Genomic DNA, 18,160 nt, shown 5'->3' on the forward strand with positions numbered 1-18,160 from the left:
TCAGACTAGAGGGCCACTGGCATTTCTTAACTGATAAGAGCTAAACAATAGAAATATAAAGTTACATGCGTTTAAACGCTGATGTATTACTAGGGGGCAAAGACAGTCTATTATTGCCATCATTTGGTCATGTCAATAATCTCATTAACTTGTTAAGAGCATTAAGACACAGGTGACTCAGTTTACTATCAGTGTAGTGTTTGTGTGTGTGTGTGTCGTGTGTGTGTGTGTGTGTGTATATGTGTGTGTGTGTATGCATGCATGCGTGTGTGTGTGTGTGTACAGGTATAAGCTGGCCTGGGCTGGGTGGTTATTAAGGCATAGTGTCGCGGTCTAAGGCAGTCACTTCTGATGAAACAAGAGCGGCTTGACACTCCCGTCTTTGAATTTTGGTAGCTGGTTGCTGATGATTTCGGCGAGCATCTCAGGGAATTCCACGCTCAGGGATTTATTCACAAAGGTGTAGAAGCAGAAGTTCAGTAGGCCCTCCACCATCTTAAGAGACACACACACACACACAAACTGTTCACTTAATTTCATATTGTTGCTACCGAACAATGTGACCTTTCAGACCACTATGTCAGACTAGAGGGCCACTGGCATTTCTTAACTGATAAGAGCTAAACAATAGAAATATAAAGTTACATACGTTTAAACGCTGATGTATTACTAGGGGCAAAGACAGTCTATTATTGCCATCATTTGGTCATGTCAATAATCTCATTAACTTGTTAAGAGCATTAAGACACAGGTGACTCAGTTTACTATCAGTGTAGTGTTTGTGTGTGTGTGTGTGTGTGTATGACAGAGATTCAGCTAACCTCTTGCATGGTGTCGAGCAGCTTGGTGAGCTGGTAAAATCTCTGCCAGTTCTGGCTGGAGCTGCTATCCTCCCGTTTGACGATGGCTTTCCCCAGCTCCTTAATGTAGGACATGCGGATCTCCTCAAACACACCCTGACTCTTTAGCCCATCTTTTGGGACTACAGACACACACACACACACACACACACAATATCACAGTTTGATCACAGCAGCAACACATGTCAAATCTCTCTGGATTCCACAGTGGGGGAGAAAGGTTATTATTTGGTAACTGTCCCCCGTCCACTCTTATCCTCTATGCGTATTCTTCTGGACAGGCTCGACCAACAACAATAGCAAGAAAAGGCCTTTAAATATGTGTGTGTGTGTGTGTGTCTTTAGGAGAGGAGCCAGTGTCAACTCGCATTAGGGTGATATTCCAACAGGCCAACCTTAGTAGGTACTGATTGGTTGAAATTGAATGGGGTGGGGCACTTGTCCAGGATTGTTTTTTCTTTCTTTCTTTCTTTTTTTTTTGAATATGAGGCCCTTCTGTTCACACAGCTGTTCCATCGACTCTCTACACTGTACCAGCCGCCGGTGCCACCAGCCTATGTATGTCCATGGGAGACCCCCCAGCAAAAAGTCCACATGGCAGAGTCCGAACACGGAGCTGAACAAATACGCTCAACAGTGAGCACCTGCCAAACACGGACGCCACCGAGTTTAAGGGCCATGTGAGGGGAACGGGCCTGAGCAAGGGGGCACATTTTCCCCGGGGTAAAACGAGCCGCCCGACAGTTATAAAACCACAATTGGGAGAAAGGACATGTAGTCGCCAGCGCTGAGGCGCATAATTGTCACACCTGAGGTCTGACGTTAGCCAGGCTACTATGCAACACTATTCTATTAAAATTCTATTATTCTAAATGTTGTGTAGTCTATTCAACGCTATAGGCTATGACAGCTATGTTTTTGCACTATTTTCCCCCATGATCATATTGTTTCAGTTATCCAAAAGGCTTGAAGGATGCTCTTTATTATATGGCAATTTTGGAAAAATAACGAATAAAAGTGAGGTGAGGTGCCCCCCGTCAGTGCTCATAGCCCCCCCACCCGTTGCTCTCTGGCACCGATGCTTGTTCCTCGGGTAGGGCTTCCATTACCTGTTCGCTGTTTGATGCCCCGGGTGAAAATGAGCTGCCCGACAGTTGAAAACCACAATTGGGGGAAAGGACATGTAATTGCCAGCACTGAAGCGCATAATTGTCACACCTGAGAGCGTAACGCATAAAAAAGCACATTTTCAGGAAAATTAAAATGCTAAAAAGCAACTAAACCACTTATCTTGAGCCACCATGCTAAGCCGTAATAACACATGAAGCTCTTTTTTTTCTCTGAAGCGTTTGCATGTAAAGGCCTAATTAAAAAAGGCAGAGCTGGCTCTCCTTGTTTTTCTCCCTCTTCAACTGTCATTTGTTTGCTATACTTTCGTAGGCATATGAGACTTAAAAGACTGTACAAGAAAGGGGACGAAGAGCCTCTGTATTTGTACAAAAGGTTGATTACACACACACACACACATACACGACATTTGGAAAGTTGCCGCTAAAAAGGGAGTACACCAGAGCTAACTCTGCGCAATGTTGTCATTTTGCGCCTTCACAGCTTCACAAACCCTCTCTTGTCCTTGTAGCGCTGCACACAAAAGAGGCTTCACAGCTGCACTGTGCATCATGCATAGAGGAGCCTCTTAATGTGGTGGCCGGCTCACGTCACAGCTTAGCGCTCCAGAGATCTGAGCTGCCTGCCACGCCCTCCAAACAGACAGGACTTCATGTGAGTTCACAGGGCTAGTGAGAGGTCAGGAGTGGTAACTTCTGTTGACCAGAGAGGAGATTCTTAACTCCTCATGGAGTTTACTGGGGCGTCTGTTGTAAATCAATTCAAAGTGTTTTCATCCTGGTCTAACACTGTTCCTACTTCCTATCCTCTGCTGTTGAAGTGCTCGAGTTTGAATTGACTGGTGAGCTCCACTGGCAACACTTTATTGAGCTTTGGAATTTGAGCTATGGGGAGATTCCACTAAATTTGTTACAGTAATGTTCTGTAGAACGTCTAGAGGTGCATTCTCTAGACTATTACACAAAGTACAGTGCAAAAAACACAGCAGCTGCTGTTTGTGTGTGTGTGTGTGTGTGTGTGTGTGTGTGTGTGTGTGTGTGTGTGTGTGTGTGTGTGTTGAGCCTTACTTGTGCTGAGGAGCAGGAGGACCTTCATGCAGAGGTACTCCTCATAGGACACCTGCAGCCGCACAAACTCACTGGAGATCTTCAGCATCTGCTCACACTGGTCACTCATGTAGGGCAGCTTCATCCTCTCCCTGGCACACACACACAAACACACAAACACACACACACACACACACACACACAAACACACACACACACACACAAATTACACAACGATAAACATAGTTCAGTCACAGTGAAGCCAGCCCATAGCCGCAAAGATATTTTGTTCTGATCGAAGTCCCGTAAAAGTCAAAACATTTCCACATCATCATGGGGCCAAGACAGCTAAAAACCGTTTAAGATTATGCATGCATGATTTCTAAACACTGAAACACAACTCAGTTGCACATGCATCATACAGCATCATGCAAAACAAGTAAACAAACAAATAAACAAATAAAAGGTGCGCACTCGTTGATGACGAGGTCGGGGGCAAAGCAGAGCATGCCTCCGCTGCACTGCTGGTAGGACCTCCAGCCCAGGCCGAAGGACATGAGGAAGAGCCAGGAGCACTGCAGCAGGGTCATCTGGTCATCCAGGTGCAGGTTCCTGAAGCCTGCAGGGACAACAGAGGAGGGGAGAGAACAACAGCAGTGAGGGGAGAGGACAAAGTATATAGACCCTTTCAACAAGGTAAACAAAAACAATGCTTGAACGTTCTATTTGGGCCCCAATCTACTTCCTCTGCATTAAGATAACATATGGAATGTTAAAAAGGAAGTCTTGTGGGGCCAACTGTGATGCTGATAATGGAACTCTCTTGAAAGGGTCCATAACACTGTTTTAGATGATGCTGGGGGTGGGGATGAACAATAATGATGATAATCGTCTTTGTTTGTTGCACTTTCCAAATAAACCAGTTACAACGTGCTACAGGGAATGGAAATAAGGAGTCAGGAGCACAACACAATGCTCAGACAAACTGTGGTGATGAGTTGAGTAACTTGTGTTATGTGTTCTGTTACGCAAGTGATCATCATTTTGGACTGATCTGGTGGCGTGGTTGCCATTCCGCCCCGTTTTTTTTTTACGCTGTGGGCCTAAACTAGATAAGAAAATCAATGTGGTAGTTACTTGCCACTGAATAGTGCTGTGTTGGGAGCAAGTTGGCAAGTACTGTACTGTACATCTCAAATGAATGCTAGATTAGAGAAATGTGCTGGTTTGGCTGCTGCTCCAGCTCATCAGTGTGATGAGTGTCTATGATTTTCAGAACATTTTCAGTGTGTCCTGATTCCACACGGTTGGACTAGCCCTTGGCCAAACCTGGGAATGAGTTGAGAAGCATAAGCATTTCTTACAAAAAACAAACTTTTGTTTTGCTTTGTAGTGGAACAGCTCTGCAGCTTAATCTCTCCCTGGGAATACCACAGACTAGTGACTGTGCACGCAGAGCAGGGCAATATGGAAGGTCCCCAAGTCCCCATGTCTAATGGCCAGTAACACTCAAACACATTCTCTACATTTCTCCAGTGGTAAATGCTTCAAATTGACCAGAAAAACTCCCACAAATGGGCATTTAACTTCTGACACTTCAAAGTGGACGTGGTGAAATCCGCTGGGATTATCTTTGCTCAACCGTGCAGCTGTTGGGTAACCTTTCCCCGCTGCCCACCACTTGCCTCTCCGTCCTCTGTCCTTTTCTCCGAGGACTTAGCCAAATCAGGCCATCATATGCTTTCCTTCTCACGCCCCCACACAACACACACACACACACACACACACACATACACACACACAAAAATCCCCGCAACCCTTCAATGCCACGTACACTCACGCTGGTCCGTTCGATGGCCTTTATGCTCTCTCCATGGTCACACAACTCTTACCCTCTCCCTCAGCTACAGAGCTCAAATTGACCTGCTCAACTTAACACCACACAGAGCAGGACCCAACAGCTTAATAGCCTTTAGATGCCCGACAGTCACTTCTGCCCTTCCACACCAGCATCACTCACTGGCAGCACCTTGGCCCGCTCGCTCTTCCCCTCTCTCTGCTCTGTACCTTCACACCTAACACCCCCACCCTCACCCCCGCCCCACACACACACACACACACACACACACACACACACACACACACACACACACACACACTGCTCAGTTCAGCAGGTCTCGCCAGAAAGAGCGAACCTTACATAAACAAGCCTCAAGATCGCCCTCCCAACACCTCCCTTTCCTGCTGCAGGGGCTTACTTCAGTTAACAGTCCGTAACGCAACATGCCCTTGGCAAGCACCTCCTCAACACACAAATACACACTGTCACTCATACTGTCTGCTCCTCACATGGACCCTCACCACGAAGGGGTCAGTGCATCTACACAGGCCTTAACTCAACAGTCCTTTGACACAGACACACACACACACACACACACACACACGTGCATGCACACACCCACGCACACTCCCACCTACTCTACTACTCCACTCTACCTAACTATTAACGTTTTTCATGTGACGTATTCTAGGTTCTATAGCTTTGTTTACATCCACCTGGTAGGCAAGGGACAAGTTGAACCCATTGAACATCGTTGTCTGCAGCTGCCTCTCAGTAGGCTACATCTCTGTATTTCAGCAATGTCAACATTTCAGGCATCAATAAAGGTGATGATGAAACGTTATCCCATTGTTCAATATTTGCTAGCCTGTCCCAGGAACGTTATTTCGCTAAAATCGCCCTGATTTGGTGCATTGATCTGTATCGATAACGTTATGGGAGAACCTGCATGTAGCCTATGGTAGCCTAACTTTTTTTCTCTGTTCAAAACCCGGTTTACACGAAGACGATAGACTTTCTTAGAAGCTGTGAAATTTGGCCAGAAAGGAACATGTCTTCCCTCTGAAAGTTGACACAAAATCAAACAATATTTGATAATTTAACTTGAACTGAACAACGACAGGTTTTGGTAGGCAGTAGACTCAGCAGACTTTAAAACGGTAGCCTACATAGCCATGCAGCGTCAGTCAGCATCATGTAACATTATGTTAAAGTCATGAATCCTGTAACATATTAAAACATATAACAGCGATGACTCATTCGAAGACGATCTGCATGGATATATAACCACCCAGAAAAACTCTGTGAAAGAATGTGAGTGATAAAGTTCATTAATTGTATAAAACCTTTTTACTAGTTCATTGCAGCATCGGCTATATTAGGCTGTATGCTAGCTCAGCCTTTAAATATGCTGTTATTTTATTCATGTGGACTTGATTAAACGGGTAAAGATAATTCATAAACTGCTTATTTCTTACATGACTGAAGCAGTAGCCTAGGTTCAACAGTGGTGTTTGAGGTTGCTGTGTTAAGTTGTTGTGTGTGATCGCTAAACAATTCATAGGATCAAATCAGTTTATTTTGACAGACGGGAGTTAGCCTAACTGACCTGTAGGCTATAGCACATAAGCCTATTCTGTTTTCATTTATTAGCATTTGTTGTGATTATATAATCAAATGACACTCATGATAACGTGAAATAGAAGGACAGGAGATAGGTGATTGATGCACGAATTTCACAAGACAAATTAGAAAAAAAGATAGAGAAAAAAATCTTGCCATGTTTAAAATGCTGCACTTTTTCCCTTCATAGCCTATCTCTGGCAATTAATTTTTGGATGACTGTAGATAGTTGTATTTTAGCCTACGTCTTCGTAGACAGTAGGCTACACCATTAGGCCATCTTGAGAATAAAAGACTTTACAGCTGCTAACGATCATCTTCCACAACCACGAGGATAGGTAGGCTAAACGGTCGTTAAATTAAGCCTTTTTTGCTTCTTATTGTAAAACCAACTGTTAGGGCATACACAAGTGGTCGGCATCCCGGTCAATATTTGATATTAAAATTTCAATTTTGAAGCTATTTGTAACTATGTGTAGCCTATGCAACCCGACTGTTGTAGGCTTGCCTACCACTCTCAGCAGTGCCTTGCCTACCATTCTTGCCTACCACTCTAGTTGTAAACAAACGGTCACATGACATTATGACGTAGTTGCAAAACCTTAATAGACCCTTTCAACAATAAAAACAAAAACAATGCTTGAACATTCTATTTGGTTCTCAATCTACTTCCTCTGCATTAAGATAACATATGGAATGTTAAAAAGGAAGTGGGGCCAACTATGATGCTGATAATTGAACTCTCTTGAAAGGGTCTATAAGGGGCCAGTCCTTAACCCGGTAATCCTCTTTCAACCACACATACACACACACTTATTTCCCCCCTTGCACTGAACTCACCTGGCAGCGACTTGGCCCACTTGACAGCGGAGATGACCTGCTTGCCACCGAGGCGGTTGAGCGTGGTCATGAGGCGGGTGGACGTGTCCGGGATGGTGCTGTCGTAGCCCGAGTACATCACCTCGGGCTCGATGGCCTTCAGCAGCGACAGCATGGTGGGCGTCAGCTGCGGCATGGACTTGGGCACCAGAGTGCACTGCTGCTCGTCAAGCAGGGGCTGTCCAGAGTCACCGCCGCTCTGCTGTCGTGTCAGCCGAATCAGCTTCTTGTTCTTACGGGCTGAGAGATGGAGAGAGAAAGAGAGAGAGAGAGAGAAAGCGAGAGAGGGGGGGAAGAGAGGGAGGAAAGAAGAGAGACATAGAAATATAGAGAAGAATGGAGATTGAGAAGAGATAGATTGAAAGAAAAGGTCAAGGTAAGTGGTTGGTCCTTAACTCAAATTTGCTTAATTGTCTTTCTAATTCATTTGAACAAAAGACAAAATAGATGCAAACATTATTCTGAAGTTGGTCAATCACTGTCTTCATTGAACACACTAAATAATCCCGTCCATGCTTTTAGAGTCTACTATTACCCAATAGGTAGTAGAAAAGAGATGGTGGGAAATATGCAGCAGATTTCTATGAGAGAATGTAAAATGCCTGAAGATCTTTTACACGGTCTTTCTATACGCACAGTTTTAAGAAGAGCTTCAAGCATGTGACTGCCGTGCTTTCCATGAAGAAAAACAGGAATAAGCAGAGGGCTGATGGAGAGTTCGCCATCAAGCCCATCATTTTCTCTCCATTTTAATTTCCTCCATAAACGTTTCTATGGGAACTAAGAGCTTTTCTGGTAGGACCTCAAATTTAGCAGTCCACCAATGTACCTGCGTCACACATGCATGTGTGTATGTTTGTGTTTGTGTATATGTGTGAGTGCTTGTGTAAGTGCTTGTGTGTGTGTGTGTGTGTGTGTGTGTGTGTGTGTGTTTGTGTGTGTGTGTGTGTGTGTGTGTGTGTTTGTGTGTGTGTGTGTGTGTGTATGTGTGTGTTTGTGTGCCCGTGTGCGCGCGTCTCTCCTCCCCAACACCCCCCCATCCTCTTTTCCAGCTCTCTCCTGATCAACAAGCCATCGACTGGAGCTCTTTTGAATGCTCTCATTCAGACAACATGCAGTCCATCTGTGCAGACTGCACTGAATCTCCCCTTAGTTCACACCCCCCCACCCCCACCCCATCACCGACCCTCTTAACGCTAACATGTGACCAGCTTCCTTATACATTCTATGGAGTCGGGGCGTATGCCTTGACTATTAGCAAGGGGGGGCTGGGGAGGGGCAAACAGAAGTGAAACAGGCAGGGCTGGGCTGCCCAGGAGAGACTGGCGCTTTAGGACTTCTCTGTCTATGTGGGGGAAAATATTAGAGCAGTTGTGAGCTGTGTGTCAACAGCCCAGAAAGCCCAGAGTATGATGATTGTATATCTAAGTTGTGTTGTGTTGTACTGTATTGTGAATATGTGTGTAATTTCCCAGCTATTAGCCGAGGTTTATACATTGATTGTGCCAAATTTCTTCAGCTATACGTTTAATACATGGGTGCAGTTAATATGGCTTATTGCGGTTTATCCACAATGCGGCTAACACACTAGCCCGGTTGACACCAGACCCTTCTCAACTGAGAGTGGGTCTGGGGAAGGTTCATTCACAGCCCATTTCCAAAGGGCGTCCCAAGCAGACGCCGATCAAAATGCCAATACGGACGCAATTGGAGAGACCAAAAACCAATCAGTTCAGGAAAGTTAGGCCATAGGAAGTTTTTGTCCAATCTGCAATTCTTACCAATAGTTTTTTTTTATGTGTTCCTATAGGTGTCTAGTAACACCTCCCAATTTATACACGGCCAAATCCTCAGGGAAACACCTGGAGAGCCCATCACGTTTCGGGTGCCCAGAGGGTCTGGGCGAAAATAATGAAAACATTTTTTTTTACCAATATTTCTCAATATATTGAGATGTCTAACTAGAGGTTTTTAGGGGTGCTGAATCTATCCCAGCCATTCGTTTGAGTAAAAATGACTCCAAGTCCATAAATCCATAACTAGTGGTTTTATTGAACAATTCCAAAACAAAACTTCCTTAATCAGTTTAAGATCCCTCAACTCCCCTGCACTCCTTCACTTCTGTTATCATCTGGCTGGTTGATGTTCTGGCAAGAGTTACCATGACAGTTCCAACAAGTAGAATTACACTCCTGAGAGTGTCACAGTCGCCTGCACAGTTGCAAGTGAGAAACTTCAGAAGGTAGTCCGGTGCAATTGGATCTGGTGTAGGGACTGGTGCTTAACCATGTTCTTCTTGTTTCCATCCATACTCAAGGGCATCCAGTGATGGACTTTGTCGCAGTAGCCAATCTCTGGTCTGGAGATAATGCCCGCAGAGAGTGCTGTGCTGCGGCTCCTGTAGCCAGAGGCAGGTTCTAAGGCTTGATACTAGTTATGTTGTCCTCATGAGTTTTACATTTTGTTGCTTACTGTCCACCCTCCATGTTGTACACTCCTTTTTCTCTTTCTCTCCCTCTCTCTCTCTCTCTCTCTCTCTCTCACACACACACACACACACACACACACACACACACACACACACACACACATCTATGCACATTGACTCTCACAAACACATTCACAACCACCCAGCCACCCACACACACACAAACAGGTATGCACACACTTAACCTACAAAAAAGTTCACACCTTCAAAACTATCTGTGATTATACGAGTGTGTTACACGCAAACAAAACATGACAAGCTGAGATCTGTTCTTTCCTGTCTTTCTTTGTGTGTGTGTGTGTGTGTGTGTGTGTGTGTGTGTGTGTGTGTGTGTGTGTGTGTGTGTGAAAGAGAGAGAGAGTCCAATGCGGAGGGTGGACGGTGAGCAACAAAATGTAGAGCTCATGAGGACAAAACTGAGTTAATATTTTTGTAAGTACTCTATTATATCTTTTCATGGGACAACACTGAAGAAATGACACTTTGCTACATTGTAAAGTAGTGAGTGTACAGCTTGTTCAACAGTGTACATTTGTTGTCCCCTTAAAATAACTTAACACACAGCCATTAATGTCTAAACTGCTGGCAACAAAAGTGAGTACACCCCTAAGTGAAAATGTCCAAATTGTGCCCAAAGTGTCAATATTTTGTGTGGCCACCATTTTTTTCCAGCACTGCCTTAACCCTCTTGGGCATGGAGTTCACCAGAGCTTCACAGGTTGCCACTAGAATCCTCTTCCACTCCTCCATGACGACACCATGGAGCTGGTGGATGTTAGAGACCTTGCGCTCCTCCACCTTCCATTTGAGGATGCCCCACAGATACTCAAAAGTTATCATGTTGGAATACTGCCCTGCGGCCTAGTTTCCGAAGGGAGGGGATCATGTTCTGCTTCAGTATGTCACAGTACATGTTGGCATTCATGGTTCCCTCAATGAACTGTAGCTCCCCAGTGCAGCACTCATGCAGCCCCAGAACATGACCCTCCCACCACCATGCTTGACTGTAGGCAAGACACACTTGTCTTCGTAATCCTCACCTGGTTCACGCCACACACGCTTGACGCCATCTGAACCAAATACATTTATCTTGGTCTCATCAGACCACAGGACATGGTTCATGGTTATCCATGTCCTTAGTCTGCTTGTCTTCAGCAAACTGTTTGCGGGCTTTCTTGTGCATCATCTTTAGAAGAGGCTCCCTTCTGGGACGACAGCCATGCAGACCAATTTGATGCAGTGTGCGGCATATGGTCTGAGCACTGACAGGCTGACCCCCCACCCCTTCAACCTCTGCAGCAATGCTGGCAGCACTCATACGTCTATTTTCCAAAGACAACATCTAGATATGACGCTGAGCATGTGCACTCAAATTCTTTGGTCAACCATGGCGAGGCCTGGTCTGAGTGGAACCTGTCCTGTTAAACCGCTGATTGGCTACTGCTACAAAGTCCATCACTGGATGCCCATGAGTGTGGATAGAAACAAGAAGAACATGGTTATGCACCAGTCCCTACAACAGATCCCGGACTACCTTCTGAAGTTTGTCAGCTGCAACTGTGCAGGGGACTGTGACACTCTCAGGTGCTGCTGTAAAAAGCAAGGAGTCAAGTGTATTTCTGCTTGTTGAAACTGTCATGGTAACTCTTGCCAGAACATCAACTAGCCAGATGATAACAGGAGTGAGTGAGTTGGATTTGGATTAAATTTTAAACTGATTATGGAAGTTTTGTTTTGTAATTGTTCAATAAAACCACTTGTTATGGATTTTTTATGGACTTGGAGTCATTTTTACTCAATACTAATGGCTGGGATATATCTGCACCCCTAAAAACCCCTAGATCTCAAAAGCTAATATTGGTAAAAAAAAAAGGCTACTAATATACAGGAAATTACTTTCCTGTCAACTGTGTTGTTGAAATGGCAATACACTTGAACTTGAATGTCAGCGACACATACTCACTACTTGACAACACACATGTGATGCCACTGTGCTGTAGTCATGGCAAGTTGCTGCAAAACATCTAAAGTAGTGACACTTTTATGGATTTACTTTGGCGTAGGTGTTTCATGTGTATATAAATGCAGCATGGATTGAGCAACACAATGAGTATGTTTCCATCCAGTTGTATCAACTGATTAGAATAATAATTAGAAAGAAACTGGAACAAAGTGTAAGTATGGAGTATGTTTCTGCTCTCAGCAACCGAGCTAGCATATTCTCAATACCAGGGTTAAGGACTTCCAGGTTTCTATTATTGGGATACAATTTTACACAGAACTTAGCTCTGAGAGCAAGAGAAAAATCATTGTTCAAAATAGCTGCTCCGAATGCTTTTTGCCTCTACTTGAACCCATACTTCAAACCTCAAGAATTATGTAAAAACTGCTTAGAGCCAAAGAAAATGACTATCTTATCCTGACGAGGAAAACAGAAAGCCCATAATTTTACGCTTTGATGCTTCGCTGATGCCTAAGTGACTAAACCACTCAGGTTCATCATATTTTTTCTCCAGAAGCAGTTCTCTTCGTATCATATCCACAATCATGTGCCTTTTCCCCAGTCAGTTTAACACTCTTTAATAGTTTTACTCATTTGTGACAAATACACGTACACAGCAGATCACTAATCATTAGGGTTGGGTATCGTTTGAGTTTTATCCGATACCGGTGCTAAATCGATACTTTTAAAGCGGTGCCGGTGCCGAAACGGTGCCTGAACCGGTACTTTGTTTTTAAAATGTTTTAAATTAAAATGGTCTAAAGCATGAATTGCTTTTTTTTTATTGATAAGACAAATTTGAACATGAAATTGAACTGTTATATTCAATTTACTATCAATATCTCATTGCTCCTACGAATAATACATTTAAATGTTAAAACAGCTTGCCATGCATGTACACACAGTGGTAAGCTCTGCTTTCAAGTTTACCCAGTGTAGGCGATTTGCCATAAGGTATGTTAAAACTGCTTGCCATAAAACTGCCAGGTCATGGACAACGGCATTTGCAAGCAAGCTAATCTAACAGGGATTCTACTTTCCAGTTAATTCAGTGTGTTCCCAATGCTTCAAGAAATGTCATGTCTTAACCCATAACACGCAGTAGTTTTGAACATGCTAGGCTACATGTCAGTGTTAAAGTGTTTAGATTCCCAGCGCTAGCCTAGTAGGCATTTTAACAGCAACTATGGCTATGCGCTAACACCAGTCAGCTGAGTTTAATTAGCGATAAAGTACGGAGATGGTTTCGTAGGCTCTTTGACAGCTCAATGACATCTGGGTATGTAACCTACATATTTATGTTTTTGCCAGCTAACTTTTAACATGATCTTCATATTCATTGTGATGCTATCAGTGTTGTATAAAGTATTAGAAAGCAATACTTGAGTAAAAGTACAAGTATCGTACTAGAAAAAGACTTTGGTAGAAGTGAAAGTTACCTTTTAGAATATTACTTAAGTAAAAGTCTTAAAGTATCTGATATATACTGTACTTAAGTATCAAAAGTAATTTTCTGATATTTAATGTACTTAAGTATTTGAAGTAAAAGCAAAAAGTAAAAAGCAAGCGGTTTTATTTTGAACTTTTATTGTGAACTTTATTTTGGCTTTCTTATAGTAAAGCATAAAGCATATTCAGGGTTCCCATATCTTCTATCAAAGAAAAAAACAGAAACAGAAATTTCACTTTTGTATGAACTTCAGGTAAAAATGAAAAATAAATAACTTATTTCTTTAAAAAAAAAAGGACTTGCTGGTAGGGAGAACATTTTGGTCATGTGGTATGAGCATTTCTAGGGCTTACTCCCCAGGTCACCATCTCACTCTCTCACACACACACCTATGTCCAGCTACTAATATGCCAGTCATTAGTTAAAACTGAAAAGGTGTTCATCTTCAAAAGAAGCTGGTTTTCAAAGTTGCCAGAATTCAGTGCCCGGGAGTTTCAGGCCCAAGACCGGCCCATGTTTTCCATAGTAGTGGAAATTGGATAAATGAAGCAACATTTCAGCTCTTACTATCCTGTAGTGTTTATTAGTACCATGGTTCAACAAATGTGTAAAGGTTATATAATAATTCACTTCAACTGAGAAGTTAACAAAAAAGATTCCACTATTCCACAAGTTAACAAAAACAGAAAGAAAGAAAGAAAGAAAGAAAGCCTTTGAAATGTAGCCTATCCCACGCTTCCAAAAAAGAGGCATATTGAACTAATGTTTAGGCTACATGTTTTTTGCATGGGTAGGCTATATTGTTGTTTGGTGATTTAGCCTACTCCTTTACTACACCCTTTTCTGAGCAAACAAGGCATATAGGTTTATCATGTAGAGTAATTGCTCTTTCTTACATTAAATAACTTTAATTTATCCTCTCCCTGTAGTCATGGCCTCCTCATCACTAATTTCGGGCTCATCATTTTCAGTGGTCGACTGGTTGATCTGCTGCTCAGTCTCTCCTGGCCTCTTTCTACCATCCATCCTTCCTGACGTTTGTGTCTACTGTACCTGAGAAAACTTTTTGGAAAAGACAGGCTATATGGACCCAACCAACTCTTTTTGGGAGGGGAGAACTCCCTCACGTAGGCTACAACCCATGCAGAGGCATTGCATTTGTGTCATGCACAGAATGCGGAACGTGTCCTACTTTAAGAAAAGATAGACTAACGTGACAAATGTCCATATTTTTTTCCTCGACAGGCCCAAAAGTGAAGCGGCCCACCGGGAATTCTCCCGATTACCCACCCCAGGCCTGATTCAGTCTTGCTCTTCTTGGACTGAAGACAAGTCGCGATGCTAAATAGGCTTTCACAGGCCTCAAGCAGGTAGCGGAGTGTTCAGCTTCACAGAAAGCTGCCAATGTACAGAAACATTTCTTGCAAATATGGCCACGGGTGTATGACGTTCTCTTCACCACTACCCTGTTCACCGAGTTCACCACTATCGTCGGGGTGGTCGTTGATGATAACGGGAGGTCCTCCAGTAGGTGCTCGTGCTTCCATGGCGGTTTCAATTGTCGTCCTCCTCCTTTAGCAACAAACAAGCTGAAATAGATGCTGGCGCGTGGGAGCGTCGCGTAATGCAATCTAGGAGCAGTGATTAAGCCAAACCTCCCTTATTGCAGTCGCACACATTTCTTCTAATTTTATGTTTTAGTAACGAGTAACGAAGATGCTTAGTGGAAATATAACGGAGTAAAAAAGTATACATTTTATCTAGGAAATGTAGTGGAGTAAACGTGAAAATTGACATAAATTTAAATAGCGAAGTAAAGTACAGATACGTGAAATTTCTACTTAAGTATAGTAACGAAGTATTTGTACTCTGTTACATTACAACACTGGATGCTATATAGGCCTTATGCACATGAAAGATTAAGTATATAAGTATAAGTATATATACTTTTTTGATCCCGTGAGGGAAATTTGGTCGGTGAATTAGTGAAACACAAACAGCACACAGTGAACACACAGTGAGGTGAAGCACACACTAATCCCGGCGCAGTGAGCTGCCTGCTTCAACGGCGGCGCTCGGGGAGCAGTGAGGGGTTAGGTGCCTTGCTCAAGGGCACTTCAACCGCGGCCCACTGGTCGGGGCTCGAACTGGCAACCCTCCGGTTACAAGTCCAGAGTGCTAACCAGTGGGCCACGGCTGCCCCAAATGACATTAATATCATGCCATTATGTTGTTTAACACACCGTGAAATAAAGTTTTCACCTTACAACTTTACTGATAACATTTCAAATAAATGTCAGTTAGCGCATTAGCAAGGATATTGTGTAACGTATAGGCTAGCCTACTGTTGATGTTGTTTCATAGCCTTTTGCTTGTGTGTAGTTATGCCCACTGCTAGATTTTGACAGGAGCTCGCAATATCGCTTTAAAGTAAGCTTCTTGGGCTCACGCAAGCTGTCAAACACTGTCCACTCGCCTATGTGGTACCCCTCTGGTTTATACATCCAGTGTTTATCATATGTTAGATAACTGTATCTGGATGTGTTGCTATCAGAGCAAGACGTTAGAGATGGCGCATGACATGCAGTGATGCCTCGTCTAAAAAAAATAAAAATAAAAAATAAAAAAAACGCTATTTAAGCACCGAAATGAGGCACCGAAATCCATGTTGTTATTCGATGCAGTTACTACCGTTTGCGTCGGCACCGGTGCCATATTAGAACCGTGTTTCGGTGCCCAACCCTACTAATCATACCTGTGACACATGTAAGTAAAGCCCACTGAAGGGTGACAGTCTCATTAAGAAGAAGACACATCAGAGAAACCATGTAGCCTAAGCACGACTTACAAACAGGGATTTACAACCAGTCTTGACACTTTCTGACTAAGAGTCAAATAACACACCCTTTACACATACCGATAGCTTTCAAAGCAACCGCCAACAATCTGTGCATGTTCTGCAAAGTTTGGAACATTAAAGTAAGGAGGAGTGGTAAAGCATGGTTGTGTGACATGATATGACATAATCAATCTCATGGGGCTGATGTGCTAGATATCGCTGCAGTAGAGCATGCAATGTCTTACCTTCCAGATTCATGCCGGCTTGCAGACACTTCCGGAAGCGGCAGGCGGGACAGTTTTTCCTCCGGATCTTGTCAATGATGCAGTCGTTGCGTCCGGCACATAGGTAGTTATGTTGTCCTTTGAAGGGGGGGGGGGGGGTAATAATTAGTTTGAACCTTAAAGAGTAAAAAAAACAAAGCAAAGTGCTAATACTCAATTATTCAATCCTACTTTTGCTTACTTGAAACCACTGCAGAGCTGCCAACTCTCACACATTGAGAGTGAGATTCATTGATCTGATTGGCTCCACGCGCCAATCGAATGCGTGAGGGTTGGCAGCTCTGCACTGTTTCCCTCACTGGGAAGGTCAATAACCTAAGGCCCCATTTCAACCCACAACCTGCCCAGTTGGGGGGCATCATTTCAAAAGCGACATGCAGAGACCAGTTAGCACTGTTCACCATTACAGAAACCAGTCAAGATTTCTGCAATGTCAAGTGATAACAAACAACAAATACGAAAACAAAATGGCTGATTATAATGTTCATGGTGCCTTAGGGTCAGTAAGGAAATTCTGCAAAAGCCACAGAAAAAAAACGCTGGTAGGCTGTCGCACCAGCTAATATTTTTGTGGGGCCTGTCATGCTTCTAGTCTGGTGTCTATTCCTGGCGTGCACACCAGGAATGACATGGTCATGTGAACGAGAAAAAAAAGAAGCTCACAGCTCTGCTTAAAGTAACAATGTGAAACTAGCAATAAAGTTAGCACTAGGCAGAGACTCCCTCTCAACTCTCCATCTCAAAGCTGAGGAAGGCCAATCCGTGACCGTGAATTACAGATTCTATGAGCTTCTGATTGGATAAAAGCTGATGGCAATATCTCTAATTGAAGCCTATTGGACATGTGACACATGAATATATAATTCTGAGTAAATTTGACAGAACAAAACAAAAACACAATACTCTGTACTTTGTATGCAGCATTAAACTGCATTAAGCTTACATGGAAAGTCAGAGAAAAAGGCCATTCTTACAGTATGGTGGTTTGCTGTATCATCCAAATTATAAAATAAAAATAGCAGGTAAATTAAAAAAAGAAAATCACCAAAAAGAATCATTTCACAAAATTAGAGATCAATATATAGTATGACCCTAAATACAAGAAAAAAAGGGGGATTAATAACAATCAAATAAAAACTGATTGAAGATTAGCTGATAAGAGCATTATATAGTTCAGGAAATAGTACAATATCAACAGGATGTTTTGTAAGGATATACACTGCTCTCATTCTGTTTTTTTGCCATATTTTAACAACTCAAGGCAGTTAAAATATGGCAGACTGAATATCACACAATTATTTTAGGTCCTAAAAACACAGTATCCATCTGGGAGAAACCAAAATCATGTGGTCATCTGTTGATGAAACCTTACTGTCATGACTCCTGGTTTTAAATGGCAATGGCAATTCTGAGCATGTCAGAACAATGACATACAGTATCTCCAGCAGCAGCAGCATAAAATTGCTAACACACAATTAAATGGCTTCATGGCATCATTAATGAAGATATCAGTACCACTGATAATGAATTAATGCCTACAATTTAGCTCATATTTAGCATATAGTATATAGTACGTCAAATTTAACCAACATTTGGTGACGAGCTAACTTTATTTCAGAGTTAACCGAAGAACACTTCCAACAGTTTATTACTGGTTTTCAAATGGGCTAGTGTTTACAGCAGCGCAAAACACAGTGCACAGATGTGCATCAAATTCAAGT

General features: G+C 43.0%; 1 protein-coding gene across 1 annotated transcript in view; it reads right to left on the reverse strand.

The window, feature by feature from the left end:
* Positions 1-212: 212 nt before the first annotated feature.
* LOC125284134 (glucocorticoid receptor-like) overlaps positions 213-18,160 on the reverse strand; it is a 63,818-nt gene continuing 45,870 nt past the window's right edge. The window contains exons 5-10 of the mRNA XM_048227922.1: positions 16,401-16,517; positions 7,338-7,616; positions 3,509-3,653; positions 3,056-3,186; positions 822-982; positions 213-495 (exon numbers count right to left, since the gene is read on the reverse strand). Of these exons, the coding sequence (XP_048083879.1) occupies positions 343-495; positions 822-982; positions 3,056-3,186; positions 3,509-3,653; positions 7,338-7,616; positions 16,401-16,517 (986 nt within the window). The 3' untranslated portion in view covers positions 213-342. The remainder of the gene's footprint in view (positions 496-821; positions 983-3,055; positions 3,187-3,508; positions 3,654-7,337; positions 7,617-16,400; positions 16,518-18,160) is intronic.

Source organism: Alosa alosa, chromosome 2, assembly GCF_017589495.1.
Source record: "Alosa alosa isolate M-15738 ecotype Scorff River chromosome 2, AALO_Geno_1.1, whole genome shotgun sequence".
Taxonomy (NCBI): Eukaryota; Metazoa; Chordata; class Actinopteri; order Clupeiformes; family Clupeidae; genus Alosa; species Alosa alosa.